This window comes from Capricornis sumatraensis, chromosome 20 (assembly GCF_032405125.1).
Source record: "Capricornis sumatraensis isolate serow.1 chromosome 20, serow.2, whole genome shotgun sequence".
Taxonomy (NCBI): Eukaryota; Metazoa; Chordata; class Mammalia; order Artiodactyla; family Bovidae; genus Capricornis; species Capricornis sumatraensis.
Window position 1 is genome coordinate 45,681,812 of NC_091088.1, and position 16,350 is coordinate 45,698,161.

Here is a 16,350-nt window from a genome sequence, read left to right on the forward strand (position 1 = left end):
AGTGGTGAATGATTATTTCTGTGCTTACTTGGTGAAATTAATGAGCCAAGTTAGTTCTCCATTCCTTTCATAATCTCCTATTTATTTCCTAAGATATTGGACTAGAAAATGAAGTTGAAGAGAGTTGCCTGTTGATGGAGAGGATCCTTAAGACCCAGTAGAAAGGCTTAGACAAGAGAAGGGGTGGGAGTCAGGTTGATGGATGTGATGTACACCCAGCAGCAGCTGGAGGTGGGATTCAGGGAAATGATGGCCAGTTCAGAGAGGCTTGTGTTCAGAGCAGCATTGGAATTAACTAGGGTATGAGGCCAGACAGCCATGATCCAGGAGGGCAATTACAGTGGTCCCTAAATGAGTATCATTTATCTTTTAAGACTTGCTGAGCCTCAACATCCTCATCTGCAGAACGGGAAAATAATAGCACCCACTGCACCAGAACCAGAGTACACATGTAACTTTTAGCAAAGTGCTTGGTGATAATTAACAGTGAGATGTGAAGGCCACCACCTCTCTGGCAGTTACACAGAGAAAGCTCTGTCTCTTGGATTTAATCTCTGCCATGCCTTCTCCTTCCTTCCTCCGCTGCAGACTGTCCAGACTGTCCAGAGCTCTTCAGACTGTTTGTGGGCACAGTGGCGCCATGCTTTCCTGACCTGTGCTATCACCTCCAGCGATGTGTGCGTCCGTTGATGTTCCCTGTGCCTTCTCTGGCTGCTTTTCTGTTTGGCACCATTAACTGGGCAGTTTGCAGTCCTTACAGTGCTCCATTCAGTGGGTCTCTCCCTAAAGTACTAGGGAACAGAAACAGCCCTGAACAGTGAGCAGTGTCAAATGCATCTATGTCGGAACGGTAGCCTCCTGTGCGACTCTAGGAGAAGGTGGTAAATGAGGTCTTCTCTAACATATGAAATAACAGGTCACTCAAATGATTATCTCTCTTGAAAGCATAAGCACTGGGAAGGATAGAGCTGCAGATGTCTTAGTTAGAAATCTTTGCCGTAGTAACAACTGCCATTTATTGGGCATTTGTTATCTGCAGCTGTCCTCAGAGCACTAGGTGTTCTATCTTGATATCAAGAGTATCAAATACACTCTTGATATTTCATTTGCTACTTGAAATCCTGAGAGTTTTTATCACCCCGTCTTAAAGATGAGACCAAGGTCTGGGGTGGGTTTGTGGGGGAGTAGTCAGGTCACAGCTGCAGGTCTTCGCCATAAGGTTTCTGTTCGTAGCCTTCATGCCACTGCCTCTGTGTAGCCACTTTATCCTTTGAAATTGCCTTGCGCCTCACAGTCTGCTTTTCCACCTGAATTCTCAACCAGTCCTCACATCCACATCCCTAATTTTCATTCACTTCCAGGTACAAGTCCTCCCTGTTCCCAGGCAACATGGAGACACTGACAATCCTGAACAGCTCCCCAATGGTCGTGGAGGTGTTCTTCTGTTTTCAGAATGACATCAAAGCAAACACCTATTTCCTGGAGCCCATCAACATGATTCTGAAACCCAATGAGAAGCAGGTACAGTCACGTGGAAACAAGTCTACCAGGGCAAGGCTCTCCTTTGAAGCCTGAGGCCTTGGCATCCTGGATATAAGTGTTCTTTTTTGACTCTCCCATTAGATGCTGAATGTATGGGCCTACCCTACTGCAGTCGGGGTCTTTGAAGACAGCATTGTGTGCTGCATCAAGGAGAACCCCGAGCCAGCTGTCTTCAAGTTAAGCTGCCAGGGTGTCCGCCCAGAACTGGAGCTGGATCCCAGACAATTGCATTTTGACCGGCTCTTGCTGCACAGGTCAGAGTTCTAGATAATTCCAGGACTGGAATGCAATTTAAAGAACATTTAGTTCTAAAGTGACCAACTCATCCTGATCTGCTTGGGACCTGCCTGGTTTTAGTGTTGAAAGTCCTCCATTCTGGGAGACTTCTGGTCCTGTGCAAATCGGGATGGGTGATAACCCTCTGAGTTCACAGGTTGTCGGCTTGGGTTCAGTGAATGGACTGCAGGCTGTTTAAGGACTTGTCTAAGATCAACCGCCAAAGTGTGTGCATATTTGTGTGTTTTTCAGAAGGGCTAGCTTTTTTCAGATTTTCAGTCCATTACCCTGAAAGGTTAAGAATCTTGGCTTTAGAAATTTAGAGGACAAGCAGAAAACAACAGACCAGACCTAGAACTTACACATCATTCATGGAAATTGTATTATTCTAAATAGAGAATGTTTATTTCTGAGGCAGCTGGGTGAGTATATTGATTCGTGTATCCTGCGTTCCCTGATCATCACAGGTAGGCCCCGATCCCTGCAATAAATAGTGACAAGCTAGTATGAATTGAAATAACCAGAACTCTTTTCCTGACTTGCCATAATAAATCAAAATTGTTTGAAACTGACAGGATTTTCTTTGGTCTCTGCAGAAAAGACTCCAAGGCAGTTCTTCTCCGCAACATCACACTCCTGCCCCTGGCCTGGAGGATCACCAGCCTGGAGCACCTGGGTGAAGACTTCACTGTGTCCACCATGCAGGGGATCATAGCCGCCAAGTCTGAGTATAGCCTTCAGGTGCAGTTCCAGCCCTCCAAACCTGTCAATGTCAAGAAGGCAATCCGGTTGGAGGTGAGGCTTCATATGTCTTCAGACCTGGTCACCCAGATGTGTGCACATTGGGTTCACTGACACCCACACTACCAACTCACAGACACACCAAGGCAATTCTCCATGTTACACGTTCCCTTCTAACCCATGTTTGACAACCCACAACGCCCTGCTCTGCTTCTCTTCCCAGGTTATATTCCTTCAACATCCACACGAGGAAATGCCTTGGTTTTTGGTCACTCTGAAAAGCACTCTGGTGAACTTTATTTGATTTCTGTATCTCTTAAATTGTCCTTATTTTCCCCAATTACGAAATTTAATCCCCCCTCCTTCCCCTGCCATCCAGTAGAGTAGCAAAGGAAAGAGGATGCTCTGGGCACTTAGTCTCTATCAATAGAGAACTATATAAATTCTGGATCTGACAACCCAAGTTCTTTGTTTTACCTTCCCCTCCTGCTGCCAACCCTTCTTGTCATCTCTGTCAGAGGCTGAGCATCACAAGGAAGAAGGTAAACTCAAGCAATCCAATTTGTTTCATGAAACATTGTCAGAATGCTTGATGAAAGGAAAGATGGAAACTCTGAATTAAAACTTGAGTTTGGTGACAGCTACAGCCGTGGGGAGTTGGCCACTTAGCTTTCCAGCTTGGGGCTTCAGCAGAGAGGCAAGCGGTCTCCAGGCAGATACAAAGAGCCATACCCACTGCCCAGTGGCTCTTCCCCTTGAAGCACAGACCCTTTACTGCCCCATCGTCAGTCTCAGGAGTCAACAATCAGATCCAGCTAAAGACTGACAGCAGTTCGGATGATCCTCAGGACAGTGAGGGAGGTGCCACCATCAGAGATGACCACAGAGGGGACAGCAATCAGGAGAGGTACTGCCATCAGGGACAACAGAGGGGACAGAAGTCAGCTGGAGGCTAGGAGTCTTGCTTTTACTTATTTTTTCAACTTTTCCAGCTTTAATAGTAGTGATTTTTTTATCTGAAATTTCCAAAAGAGAGACATTAAGCACTCATTTAATATGAAAAATCTGACACTTTTATCATAAGTTGAACCAGAAATAAAGAACAAAGCAGTTCAGATTTATAAAATGAATTAAAACAATTTAGAATATAAAAGATTTTCATTTCAACTGTCAGAAAAGTGCTATTCAGGTTTATTTGACTTAAAAGTTCAAAGAAGACTTTCCTACTGTGTGTACTCACAACCCAAACTTCAGTAAGGTGATGCCAGTGATACAGATTATTGAAACCCAGTGAATAGACAAGATGGAAAATGTAGTCCCTCTTCCTCAACCTTTTATTGATTGCACACACCAGCTTACTCCCTGGAAGGAAAGTTATGACCAATCTAGATAGCATATTGAAAAGCAGAGACATTACTTTGCCAACAAAGGTCCATCTAGTCAAGGCTATGGTTTTTCCTGTGGTCATGTATGGATGTGAGAGTTGGACTGTGAAGAAAGCTGAGCGCTGAAGAATTGATGCTTTTGAACTGTGGTGTTGGAGAAGACTCTTGAGAGTCCCTTGGACTGCAAGGAGATCCAACCAGTCCATTCTGAAGGAGATCAGCTCTGGGTGTTCTTTGGAAGGAATGATGCTAAAGCTGAAACTCCGGTACTCTGGCCACCTCATGCAAAGAGTTGACTCATTAGAAAAGACCCTGATGCTGGGTGGGATTGGGGGCAGGAGGAAAAGGGGATGACAGAGGATGAGATGGCTGGATGGCATCACTGACTCGATGGATGTGAGTTTGCGTGAACTCCGGGAGTTGGTGATGGACAGGGAGGCCTGGCGTGCTGTGATTCATGGGGTCTCAAAGAATCGGACACAACTGAGGGACTGAACTGAACTGAATACCAGCCCTCCCCCAAAGAATGTTACAAAGAACACTCAGCCTACACAAATGCTCAGTAAACAAAAACTAAATACATTGCAAAAATGTTTCTTACCATAGCCCCTTCTAAATGATCCCCTCCTACAGGTTCTTTAGTTTCAGACTCCCAAGAACCCTGTGGGGCTTGCCCTCACTAAAGAATATCTCTTACCCTGACAGGTTTTGGACGCAGACAACCTCATTGGTGTCGTTCAGATTGAAAACATCCTGATCTTTGCCGAGTCCTATGACGTCGCCTTAGACATCACCTTCCCCAAAGGTCTGTTGACCCCGCCAAAGAAAGAGTGTTTAGAGGTCACATCTTTTAGGGCAGTGTGTTTCCTGTGTAGAGAAAGACCAGTGATTATTGGAGAGAAAGGCGGAATTGAGGTAAATAGTGAGCAGGCAAATTCAAGTGATGTTAGCAGTGTTACTACAAATATTAATCTCTCCAACTGGAGACAATAATGGGTGGTCAAAATTTTAAATTTGAAGAGTTCTTTTCTGAGCAGTCATCTGAGAGTGAGTTCTTATCTGCCTGCTTATGTTGCTTTTCTGTCACCACCCTAACAAATTACCATGAACTTTGTGGCTTAAAACAATACAGATCCATTATCTTACAGTTCTGTAGGTCAGCAGTCCAAAATGGCTCTCCCTCGGCTAAAACCAGAGTGTGGCAGGGCTACTGTGCCTTCTAGAGCCTTTGGGAGAGAACCCATTTCCTTGCTTTTTCCACCTGTGGGAGGCACAGACATTCCTCAGCTCACAGTCCCCTTCCTCACTCTTCAAAGCCAGCAATGTGGGGTCCAGTCCTTCTCACTCTGCTCTCTCTCTGGTTCTCCCACTTCCGTCTCTCCCTTCTGCCTTTATGAACCGTTGTGATTACTTCTCCCTTTTTTTAAAGACAGATGATTGCCAATCTTGACTCCACCTAATACCTTAATCCCCCTTTGCCACATAAACTGGAATATTTACAGGTTCTGGGTGTTAGGACATGGGCATCTTTGATGGGGGAGGTGCCAGGCCTTATTCCGCCTACCCCACTCCCCAACACCCAGGTTAGGGCCCTCCTTTCTCTGATAGGTCTCCTACTCAGCATGACTCATAGAATGCTAGAGCTACGTTTGCCTTGATGTCACTGGTCTTACGTACAGCATTATTCGTAATAATGGAAGATTAGGAATACCCTAAGTGTTTATCTGTAATGGAATATTATTATTGTAGGAATAATATTGTAAATTATGAAATAGCCATATCATAGCATATTGTGCAGCCGTTAATACCACATGGGGAGATTTTAGTTACATGGGAAAATGATTATGATGTAATACAAAGTATAACAACATGAATTTATGCATTATGTCCCAACTCTGTACATTATACATGTGATTCGAAAGATTTTTTTTTAACCCTGGGAGTTTTAGCTAATGAGAGACATGAAAGGAAGACCAGCTGTCCTAGGGTGGAAACTAGAGGGAGCCACCCAGCTGAACCAAGTACAGGAGAAGTGTCTGTTGTTTGTTTGCTAAGACTCAATTCCAGGAAGTTTTTCTAAGCCACAATGTTTTTATTTTATTTTATTATTATTTTTTTTTATTATGTGTTTCAGTGACATAACTTCTTTTTTTTTTTTTTTAATTTTAAAATCTTTAATTCTTACATGTGTTCCCAAACATGAACCCCCCCTCCCACCTCCCTCCCCATAACATCTCTGTGGGTCATCCCCATGCACCAACCCCAAGCATGCTGTATCCTGCGTCAGACATAGACTGGTGATTCAATTCTTACATGATAGTATACATGATAGAATGCCATTCTCCAAAATCATCCCACCCTCTCCCTCTCCCTCTGAGTCCAAAAGTCCGTTATACACAGCTGTGTCTTTTTTCCTGTCTTGCATACAGGGTCGTCATTGCCATCTTTCTAAATTCCATATATATGTGTTAGTATACTGTATTGGTGTTTTTCTTTCTGGCTTACTTCACTCTGTATAATCGGCTCCAGTTTCATCCATCTCATCAGAACTGATTCAAATGAATTCTTTTTAACGGCTGAGTAATACTCCATTGTGTATATGTACCACAGCTTTCTTATCCATTCATCTGCTGATGGACATCTAGGTTGTTTCCATGTCCTGGCTATTAAAAACAGTGCTGTGATGAACATTGGGGTAGATGTGTCTCTTTCAATTCTGGTTTCCTCGGTGTGTATGCCCAGCAGTGGGATTGCTGGGTCATAAGGTAGTTCTATTTGCAATTTTTTAAGGAATCTCCACACTGTTCTCCATAGTGGCTGTACTAGTTTGCATTCCCACCAACAGTGTAGGAGGGTTCCCTTTTCTCCACACCCTCTTACAATGTTTTTAAAAAAGAGATCCTCTGAAATTGTCACCATGGGTTTTCCATGTGAACGTCAATAGGAAGTTGCCTTGCTTCTCGCTCCCATGCTCACTCATCCCTTCCCACCCTGGCCCCTGTCTTCTTCAGGAGCTGAAGGAGGCCTTGATTTTGGGATTGTGAAGGTCATGGACGAGGTGAAGCAGCCCCTGCAGCTGAAGAACCGTGGGAAATATGAGATCATGTTCAGGTAACCTAAAAATTATCAAGCATACGGTCGTCCACATGCTCTCATGGCGAGAGGAATGTTGCCTTTTAAAAAGTCGATCAAGGAAATTCTAAGAACCATCTCTGCTGTTAGCCTCTCTTAGCTTCAAATGAATAGAGTCCCAGCTGCTCTGCAGGTTGAGCCACAGGGGCCTGGGGGTGGGGAAGAGCCTGGCAGGGAGCTTGGAGGAGGAGATACTGGAGTAAGGGGAGGTCTTAGGGGTTGAGAGAGAGACTGGAGATGGGGCCCCTGCCCTCAAGCCATCTCCTACCCGCCTTCTAGCTCCTCTCTGTTTCATAAGCTGATGGTCTATGTAAGATTTCACATTAAGAAGGGATTGTCTATTTTTCTTTCTTAATGTTAAGAACTATTATATTATAGATTCCAAATGACAGCCTGGTGGAAGATAGCTCCAGCTTGTGCTCATCTTTAGATTAAAAATAAAACCCCTAAATAAGGAAGGCTCCTCAAGGAGGAAGAAGTGGCTCTGGGGCAGGGAGGGATGAGGTCCCCAGGCAGCGCCAGCACCCGCAGCTGGTCGATGTTATGGAAGGTCGTCCTTCTCCCAGAAGAATTTGAAGTTGATAAAGGAATTTCCCCCGCCACACAGACTTAATAGGAACTCCGTATATTCATGAGTGTTTCATTTCAGTTCAAAGAATGCTGAAACTAGAGAGGTCCCACTGTTTCTTAGAACTAGAAAATGAAATAAGTTAATATAAATAAATGCTAAACAAACCTAGAAGAAAGCCACAGTCACTTTGGAATTAGTGCTAAATGGAATCTTGCCCGTTGTGAGTTTTATTTTATAGATTGTGATAAGTGTTACCCCTGCTCTCTTAGGCTGCGTGGAACAGTCTCCCTCAAGTTGGAGCAGGTGATCAGGGTTCACTGAAAGGATGTGCAGGGAGGTGAGGCAACTCAGGCAGCATGCACACTGCAGTGGAGGGCCAGATCTCCTGGAGTGAGCATGGGGATGACACGCGGGTCCCTATGGCAACTCCATGCGTGTCGCCTCAGCTTAGGTTTCTTGCTCCAGCTCTAGTCCCCAAGCTTTTCTCTGAGGCCTCTCATCTCACCTGCATTGGGCCAGGCCTGCGCTTCTGAATACCTCGGTTGCATGATTTCTGCCCCTGCCTTTCTGTCCTTCCTTAGATCCCCCAGGCTCTGCATCACTGTTCCCTCTATGTCTACTGCATCCAGTCTCAGAGCAAGGAGGGAGACAGAGAGAGAGGGGGAGACAGAGAGGCAGGGAGAGGGAGAAATGAACTGATTTGGTCCTTATCCAATATCACATGTTCCTCTCCTTCAAGGACATCTCTTAACCACGGGCTGGAGATGGCTATCTTTGCCTCAAGCCTCAGTGCCTGGCCTGGTCAATCCTGGCTAAGGAGTGGTCATGGAATAGAGCACAGTGAACACTGCTAGGCATAGTGGTTAAACAGGGCTGGGGACGTGGCAGGCACTTAACCAGTCTAGAGTCTCATCTCTGGTGTCTTGAGCTCCCTAGATAATGACTAAAACTGACTTTTTCTTCTTGTCACTCAGCTTTTCTGTGGACTCCTTAGGGATTTCTGCAGCCAATATAAGTTCCATGATCACAGTCCAACCCAAGAAGGGCTCACTGACCATGACAGAAAAGCCCACAAATGTCCAGGTGCTCTTCCATGCAAAAAAGGAAGTGAAAATCGAGAACCAGCCAGTTCTGCGCTGTCAGGTAAGAGAGCTTGAAGGGATGACTCACACGGTGGCAGGTGCCAAAATGAAGCTTATGTAGTCTAACCCATGCCCTGAGGGGGAAAGAGAGGGCTGAATGGTGGCCACTGGAAAGGATTCACCAGGGCTTGGGGATTCACAGGCACAGATAGGTCAGGTGGGAGGTGTTCAGAGTCATCAGAAATTGAAGCTCCAGAGAAGAAATGTGGCCCCCGGTCTTTGGAAGAGACCGGACCAGAGACAGGGAGGCTGAGTTCAGTCATCAAGTGCAAAAGAGAAGGCGGAAGGGAGAATGGGAGGCAGGGTTGGTGCATGCTGACCCATAGCTGGTGCACAGTAAGTTTCACCTTAGCATTTGCTTGTATTATTGATGCAATTATATAAAGAGAATAAAGAATGTGGCTTCGTGTCAATGAAGAAAATAAGGAATGGAGCAGACAGCCATAGAAACTATGCTGGCAACTGTTATTCTGGTAGCTGGCGTCTTCCCAATCTGTCTTCCCTTTCTAGATTATTGAGCCTAATATCTCAGAAGGAGGTGAAATGATTGCCAGCATCCCGATTAAGTTTTCTGTGACTGCGGTGTTCTCCAAATACAGCATCAGCCCCTCCTCCATCATCAACTTCGGGGCTTTGATCTACGGCACTCGTAAAAGCGCCTTCTTCACCATAGAAAATCAAGGCATGATCGACTTCAAGTATGCCCTGTATAGGCTGACAGGGGAGAGCCCCATTCATCAGAAGAAAGTGTAAGACAAGTATTTACTTAACTCAAAACATCCCCTGGTTAATTGGTGCTTTTTATTCTCCCATGAGCTTTCATATATTTTATCTAAACTCATCCACCCAATCCCCGTTCGTGGGTGAGGTTACTAAGGTTTAGAACTGGCACATCCAAGATTATCAAAAAAATCACCAATGATTCTCAGTTCTGAACCCGCATCTCTGACTCCAAATTTCACATGCTTTTCAACTGCTGTCCAATATGCGATACATTTTAATTGAATAAATGTAAAGTCTTTTGTGTGGGATTGTGTCTGTTGCCTCGGTGCTCCGAGTATGCTACGTTGCTTACCAGTAAGTCACTTCCTGTCTGTCATTCTGTAGAAATCAAGGGATGATTATAACAGCAAGCTAAATCAAAAGAAATCATGATGTTTCATGATGAGGGGGTAGCAAAGAGTACCCTAGAAATTTTGGCTAGAGAAAGCCTGGTGAGGCCTCCACCTTCCTGGGGCTTTCTTTACCTTGTCCCCATAAAGACACTTAATCACTATAACTAACTTAATAATTGTTCCAACAAAGAACTGTAATTTTCACAGAGTGATTGTCAGTCAACTAACCGAAACAGTTCATGTTTTTGAGTGCTTTTGGCTTTGATCTGATTGTCATATTCTTCTTCTTTTTTTTTTGACAAATTAGGGACTATTTTTACCAATTCCCAGGCACTTTTTCTTGACTTTCTAATGAACTGACTTTCTCAATCGTCATTTAAGACTGACTTTCTAATTAATTGTTTTAAGTCAGACACACAGCTTTACATTGTTTGTAATCATTTCATATTTTGGTGGGTCTCCTCTTCCATTTTGGCAAACATTTACAATTATTATTTACTTACAGTAGTTTTAATGTCCTAATGAATCATATTTAATATGCATAATTTCTGCATACTTTTCTCACACTTGTTAAATGAGTTTGGCTGTTAATAAATAAGCTGACCATGCTCCCTAATGCCCTCTGGGCAAGGAAAGGCCCTTTCCTCCATTCCAAGAAGAAGGGACCTTGCAAGCAAGCAGGTAGGTGGTATTTCATGATCACCCCACCCTGAGGGTGTATTCCCACTTCTTTTAATCAGAGCCACCCATGTTAGACATGCAAGATCCCGGGAAAGCGAGAGCTTCTACAAGACTGGACCTTCCAAAACAACCAAGTTCTCTGACTCTGTTCAGAAAGACATGAACGTCACAAGCCAGGTGAGCACCCTTTTCTTTGTTGAACAGAAACCCTGTAAGGCTTCCTGCAAACTAGTTCTTCCAACAGTAACTCCCTAGGATACCAGGATTTGAATTTTGAATGTTCCTACTGTGGCAGGAACATTAACTAGTTATAATGAAACTATCACTTTTATATTAAAGAATTATGGCTTAATTTGGATATCCTCTTTTGTTTTAAAGCCTTCATTGGTTCCTCATTGCTTTACAATTAGTGTCTACTCTTCATAAGTATTTTAATCAAGAATCTTCTGTTGGACTTCCCTGGTGGTACGTTGGGTAAGAACCCCCCTGCCAATGCAGGGGACAAGAGTCTGAAGATTCCACAGGAAGATTCCACATGCCGCAGAGCACTTAGGCCTGTGCGCCTCAACCACTGAGCTTGCGCGCTACCACTGCCAAAGACCACGCACCCAGAGCCTGGACTCTGTAACTGAAGCCACTGCAACGAGAAGGCCGCACGCTGCAACCAGGAGCAGCCCCTGCTCACTGCACCTTGTGAAAGCTCACACAAAGCAACAAAGACACAGCACAGCCAGAGATGATCATTTGTTGATACAAAACAAAAGCCCCTTCAGATGGGCTTAAATAAAAGGAGATCTGAAGACTTTTCCTTCTGGTAATATGAAGATGAATTTTCCCCTATTCTTACAAATAAGTACAACTGAAAGCCATGAATGTTATGTATAAAACAAATACAGAAGACTGAGAGACAGAGAGAAAAAAACATCACACCAGCTAAGGTTCCTGGGACCCAACAGACATCACAGTGATGAGTTCCCTGAGATTTCTTTTTACTTCATACTTCTCAGATTTGGTACTGAGGGAGCCAGCAATCCAGAAACATCAACAAGCACAGGCCAAAAGCCTATTCTCACTAGCCAAAGAACCAGGAAAAGGGTAGTCCAGCGAGACAGGAATGTTCAAATAAGAGCGGTAATGTCATACTCAAACATGACAGAGAAATCTGGTCCTATACCACATATTTCAAGAAAAGACCCACAGGGAACCTAGACTTCCCACTCAATTCAGGCTGTAATGAGGTCAAAGTGATGTCCAAGAACACTCAGCAGAGAGCCAGACATTCATTACCCACCACCACCTCTGCCATTGTCAACAGCGACACCAATTGGGAAGCCTTGGCTCCCACTCCAACCGTGTGGAAATGAGCTGCCCTTCCCCTCCCCCCAGTGGACCTCCTACTTTGTGGAATCAGCAGAACAGTAATGAGACAATATTACCCTTCCCCACTCCCTGCCCTGAGGGTGATACTGGTCTAAGACTAGTGGGGAACTGGAACTCCCACCCTTGCCTGGCAGCAGTAAGAAGTCCAGTGTGGAATCTGGACTCCTGTCCCCACCCAAGAGGTGTCAGAGAAAGCCAGCCCAAAGAGAAGTTTAGTAGAATCCAGAGTCTCATAATATAATATCCAAAATGTCCAGGTTTCCACTGAAAATCACTCAGCATATCAAGAACCTGGAAGATCTCAAACTAAGTGAAAATAGATAAGCAATAGATGCCAACACTGAGATGAGCAAAATGTTAGTCATACGACAAAGATGGTAAAGCAACCAACAGAAAAATGCTTCAAAACACAATTACAATAGGGCAAAAAAGGAAGAACGGTCCTAAGACCCAGAGGAGCGCATGATAACATCCCATTCTTTGAGCAGATTCTGTGCCCATTGCTTTGTTAACTGCTTCTTGCATATTCTTTCATTGAAGCCTCCGGTGGTCTCAGGGTAAAGGCTTTAGCTCCATTTTCTGGATAAAGCTAAGACTCAGAGAAGTCACTTGACCAAGGTCCAACAGTTAATACACAGGAGGGTTTGAAGGCTGTGATTCAAACCCAGGGCTATCTGACTCAAAGGTCAATACTCTTAAGCCCTGCCCCTCTGCTGGGAGCTTCCCATCTGGGTAAGTGTTGTACTATGTGAAATGTGTCTATTTCCTTAAACCCCCCCCCACCTTACCCATGATTGTTCAGAAGGAAAATGTATAAAAAGAAGCGCTGAGAGGGTCTGTTCCTGAAGGACTGCCCCCTCCAGGCCCTCCCTGCCTCCAGAAGCACAGCTGGAGCCCAGAGAGAGCTTGTGGGGAGAGCCTCCCACCCCTGCCACCCAGTCCTTGACACCATCTCATGACTCTGGTGGAAGGGCTGACCTTGCCGCTTACTCTGCCTCCGCCCCTCCTGCAGGCTCGCTTCACCCACGGGATGTTCACCGTGTATCCTGGGTTTGGTACCATCCCTTCCGGAGGGATGCAGGTCATCACTGTTGACTGTGTGGCTGACCCCGTGGGAAGATGTGAAGAGTTCATAGCAATTGATATCTCTGACCGAGATCCAAGAGACCAGCCTGCTGGCATCCCATACAGCCTGTTGGCTGAAGCCTGTCAGCCAGGTACTGAGCGCTCAGATGGGGCAGCATCCCTTAAAAGACCTTCGTCTATAACAGACCCCCCCACCACCACCACCACCGACAGGCACCTAATAGACATTGCTAGGCTCCTTCCTTTGGGACCTTAGAACTTCCTGTGGTGTCTTCAGCCATATTTTTCCTTAAGACTTATAGGGCATGTGCACACCTAGAGGAGGATGTGCAGCTTTAAACCCCAGGTCTTCCTGAGTTTGGTCCGGGATTCTCAGATGGACAGTGTTATCTGGGAATCGTGGTGTGATGGGGTGTGGCACAGGGTGACCCAGGAATACTGAATTCTGCTCATCTGAGACCTTTCTGGGTTCGAGTGGCCAGGCCACTCCCTGTGCAAATGTGCACAGAGAACAATGGTCAGTGACAGAGCAAGTCTGGAGCACAGAGACTGCGCCTCTTGCTCTGGTTCCAGGTCCCCAGCAAACTCGCAGCAAAGTGAGCTGAATGCCTCCTTCTTTCCTCAGCTCACCCCAGATCTCCTCCTCCTTTCTATTGGAAGGAGAAGGTGGTTGGAGTCTGGAGACCAGCAAAAGCAGTCCAAAAAGGAAGAGAAGATAGAATTTGTCCCACCCCTCACACTCCCTTGTGTGAATCCCCCTGTCTCTCCCCTGTGATTGTTCTTTGTCAGAGTCTAAATCTCCAAGTTAGGGATTACAGAGAGTAGAAACCAGGCACTTGGGCTCCATCTCACAGTCTTCCCTCCACTCCCCAGCCTTTGTGACTGACAACAACAGCTTGATATTTGAGGAGCACCAGCTCTGTAGCAGCACCAGCCTGAACAGCATCCTGCAGACCATAGAGAGCGGGGGCTTGTATGTGGAGGATGAGAACAAGTTCATCTTCTGCAACGTCCTGGTGGGCCATCAGGCCAAGGCTCGGTTCAAGATCTGCAATGTGGGAAAGATCGCCTGTGACGTGAACCTCGTGGTTAAGCCCATCTCCAGCAAGGCAGGTAGCCCCAGTCCACTTGACTGGACTGATCCACCGTGGCCCTGGTCCACCGTGGTTGGCGTAAAGCCAGGGCGGGAACTCTTGGAAACCCCTGCTGTGGAGCCTGCATCTCTAGTGGGAATCTTCTGGCTCCCAGCCTCCCTGGAAGTTATGTGAGGGGACATACGTTTGTCCCAGTGGATGTTTCTCTGGGTACCTTGTGATAAACGGGGTCACATGACAAAGCGGCACACTCCTGCATCAGACACTCGCCGTGTCTACAGGAGAGAGCACGTGGGGAGAGCCAGATGTAGTGCCAGCTCTGGAAGGCTGCTCAGGGGGCACACTGGGCTGGCAAAAGAGGTTTGGGACATGTCACTCTATAAAGTGTAAGATTTATTGAGCTCCTGCTGTATTCTGAGCACTGCGATGCTGTTCATTTATCTCATTTCACCCTCAGAAGCTTGTATTATCAGATTTTCTCCCCATTTTATAGTTAGGAAAATTGAGACTCAAAAATGCTGCATTCTTCCCCTAAGTCCCAGAGCCTAGGGATATATAGCTTACTTTAAAACCAAGCTTCGTCCACTTAGTAGCGGAAGTGAGAATCGCTCGGTCATGTCTGACCCTTTGTGACCCCCTGGACTGTAGCCCTCCAGGCTCCTCTGTCCATGGGATTCTCCAGGCAAGAATACTGGAGTGGGTTGCCATGCCCTTCTCCAGGGGATTTTCCTGATCCAGGCATTGAACCCAGGTCTGCTGCATTGCAGGCAAATTCTTTACCATCTGAGTCAATACCAGGTAGAAAATAAGTGCCTATCTTGGGCTCTGCCAGACCAAAACTGCCTTCCCTCTCTGGGTTGGACCACACTGAGACACTGTTTCCTTGCCGTGGAACAGAAAATTCAGGAGACCAAGAGAAAGGACTGAGTCAGTGGGTTTCACTCCCTGTTAATTTCCAATCAGTGTGCTGCAAACACTGCCTAGTGTCTCTCAGCCACATCAGTTCTCTAGCCAAAGGTAGAGTCTTGACCCAGGTGGTCCTTGTACCCCAGAGTCACATGAGAGTAAGTTCTTACAGCTAACAGTGGTGGGGAGGTGACCTAGAGGATGGGCCTAGCCTAGAGCTGACAGTATGCGTTCTTGGGCAACCATCACTGCAGAGGGCCAGGGGTTGAGAGACTGTCATCACTTTCTGGCCTTCTTGGGACAGGAAAGGGCAGCTTTCTCCATGTTCCATTACTAAAAACATAAGAAATGAGTGAGCCTGACTTCTAAACAAAGATAGGTTTTTACCAGGGATTTGTGGACATTATATTGTTGTCCTCCTCTGTTTTTTTCTTTTTTTACATGAAGCAAAATTTTAATTTCTGGCTCTTACAGGACCTTTTAGAGTAACTCAAAAATAAAGGGATGGAACCAGTCTTATCATTCCAGTCTACCCAATATAACTAATTAGTTACCCAGGCACCAGTTCCTCTGTATTTCTTCCACCCCTTTGGGAAAATGGACTACAGAGAAGCCTAGCTCCTCTTGAGCAGTTCCATTCATTCCATGAATCAGTAGGCAGTGATGTGCTTCACCTTCTAGCCCAGGCTTCAGAGGTTGCACCGTATTAACCTTTGGTGATGGGTGCATCCCTAGCTGAATCTGCCCTCACATGGCCTCAGGGGCCCAGTGACCGAGGCACACACTTTTCCAGACAAATGCATGCTGTCGTCCCTCCTTAATTTGCAGGTTATCCTTTGGAACGGGCAAAGAAATTATACTCTCGGCTTAAGAGCAAGAAGGAATAGTCAGTCTTGAATTCCACCTGCCTCCCATGAGAATAAAACGTTCTTTTGAGGTCGTGCCCGCAGTCTTCCCCAAACATTGCTCCAAAAGAGGAGCAGATAAAGTGCTGCAGGAGGTGGTTCTAACTAGCACTCTTAAAACTGCAAAGAGCAGAAACCCACTCAGAATGACCCCACCATAAAAAGGTTTGCTTCAGTGAATCCGAGACCTCACGTGCAGGATGGAACACAGCCTGTAGCCAGAGGCCTGAAAGACTGACTGAAATTGTCACCTGAAATCAAACTTTCAGATCATCTGCCAAAGGCCGCATGTCTCTCACACATGGTGTCTCCATTGCTCCTTTCTCTCGTCTGGCTTCTAGCCCAAGCTTCACATCAGTAACCACCAGGAGTCTCTGGCATTTTAAATTTATTT

The 16,350-nt window shown here is 45.7% G+C and overlaps 1 protein-coding gene across 1 annotated transcript in view; it reads left to right on the top strand.

Moving 5' to 3' along the window:
• The window catches only part of LOC138096769 (hydrocephalus-inducing protein homolog), a 116,748-nt gene that overhangs the window by 58,029 nt on the left and 42,369 nt on the right, over positions 1–16,350 (top strand). Inside the window, 10 exon segments of the mRNA XM_068993041.1 lie at positions 1,362–1,521; positions 1,624–1,796; positions 2,415–2,613; positions 4,650–4,749; positions 6,956–7,055; positions 8,622–8,790; positions 9,300–9,538; positions 10,645–10,762; positions 12,978–13,182; positions 13,925–14,160. Of these exon segments, the coding sequence (XP_068849142.1) occupies positions 1,362–1,521; positions 1,624–1,796; positions 2,415–2,613; positions 4,650–4,749; positions 6,956–7,055; positions 8,622–8,790; positions 9,300–9,538; positions 10,645–10,762; positions 12,978–13,182; positions 13,925–14,160 (1,699 nt within the window).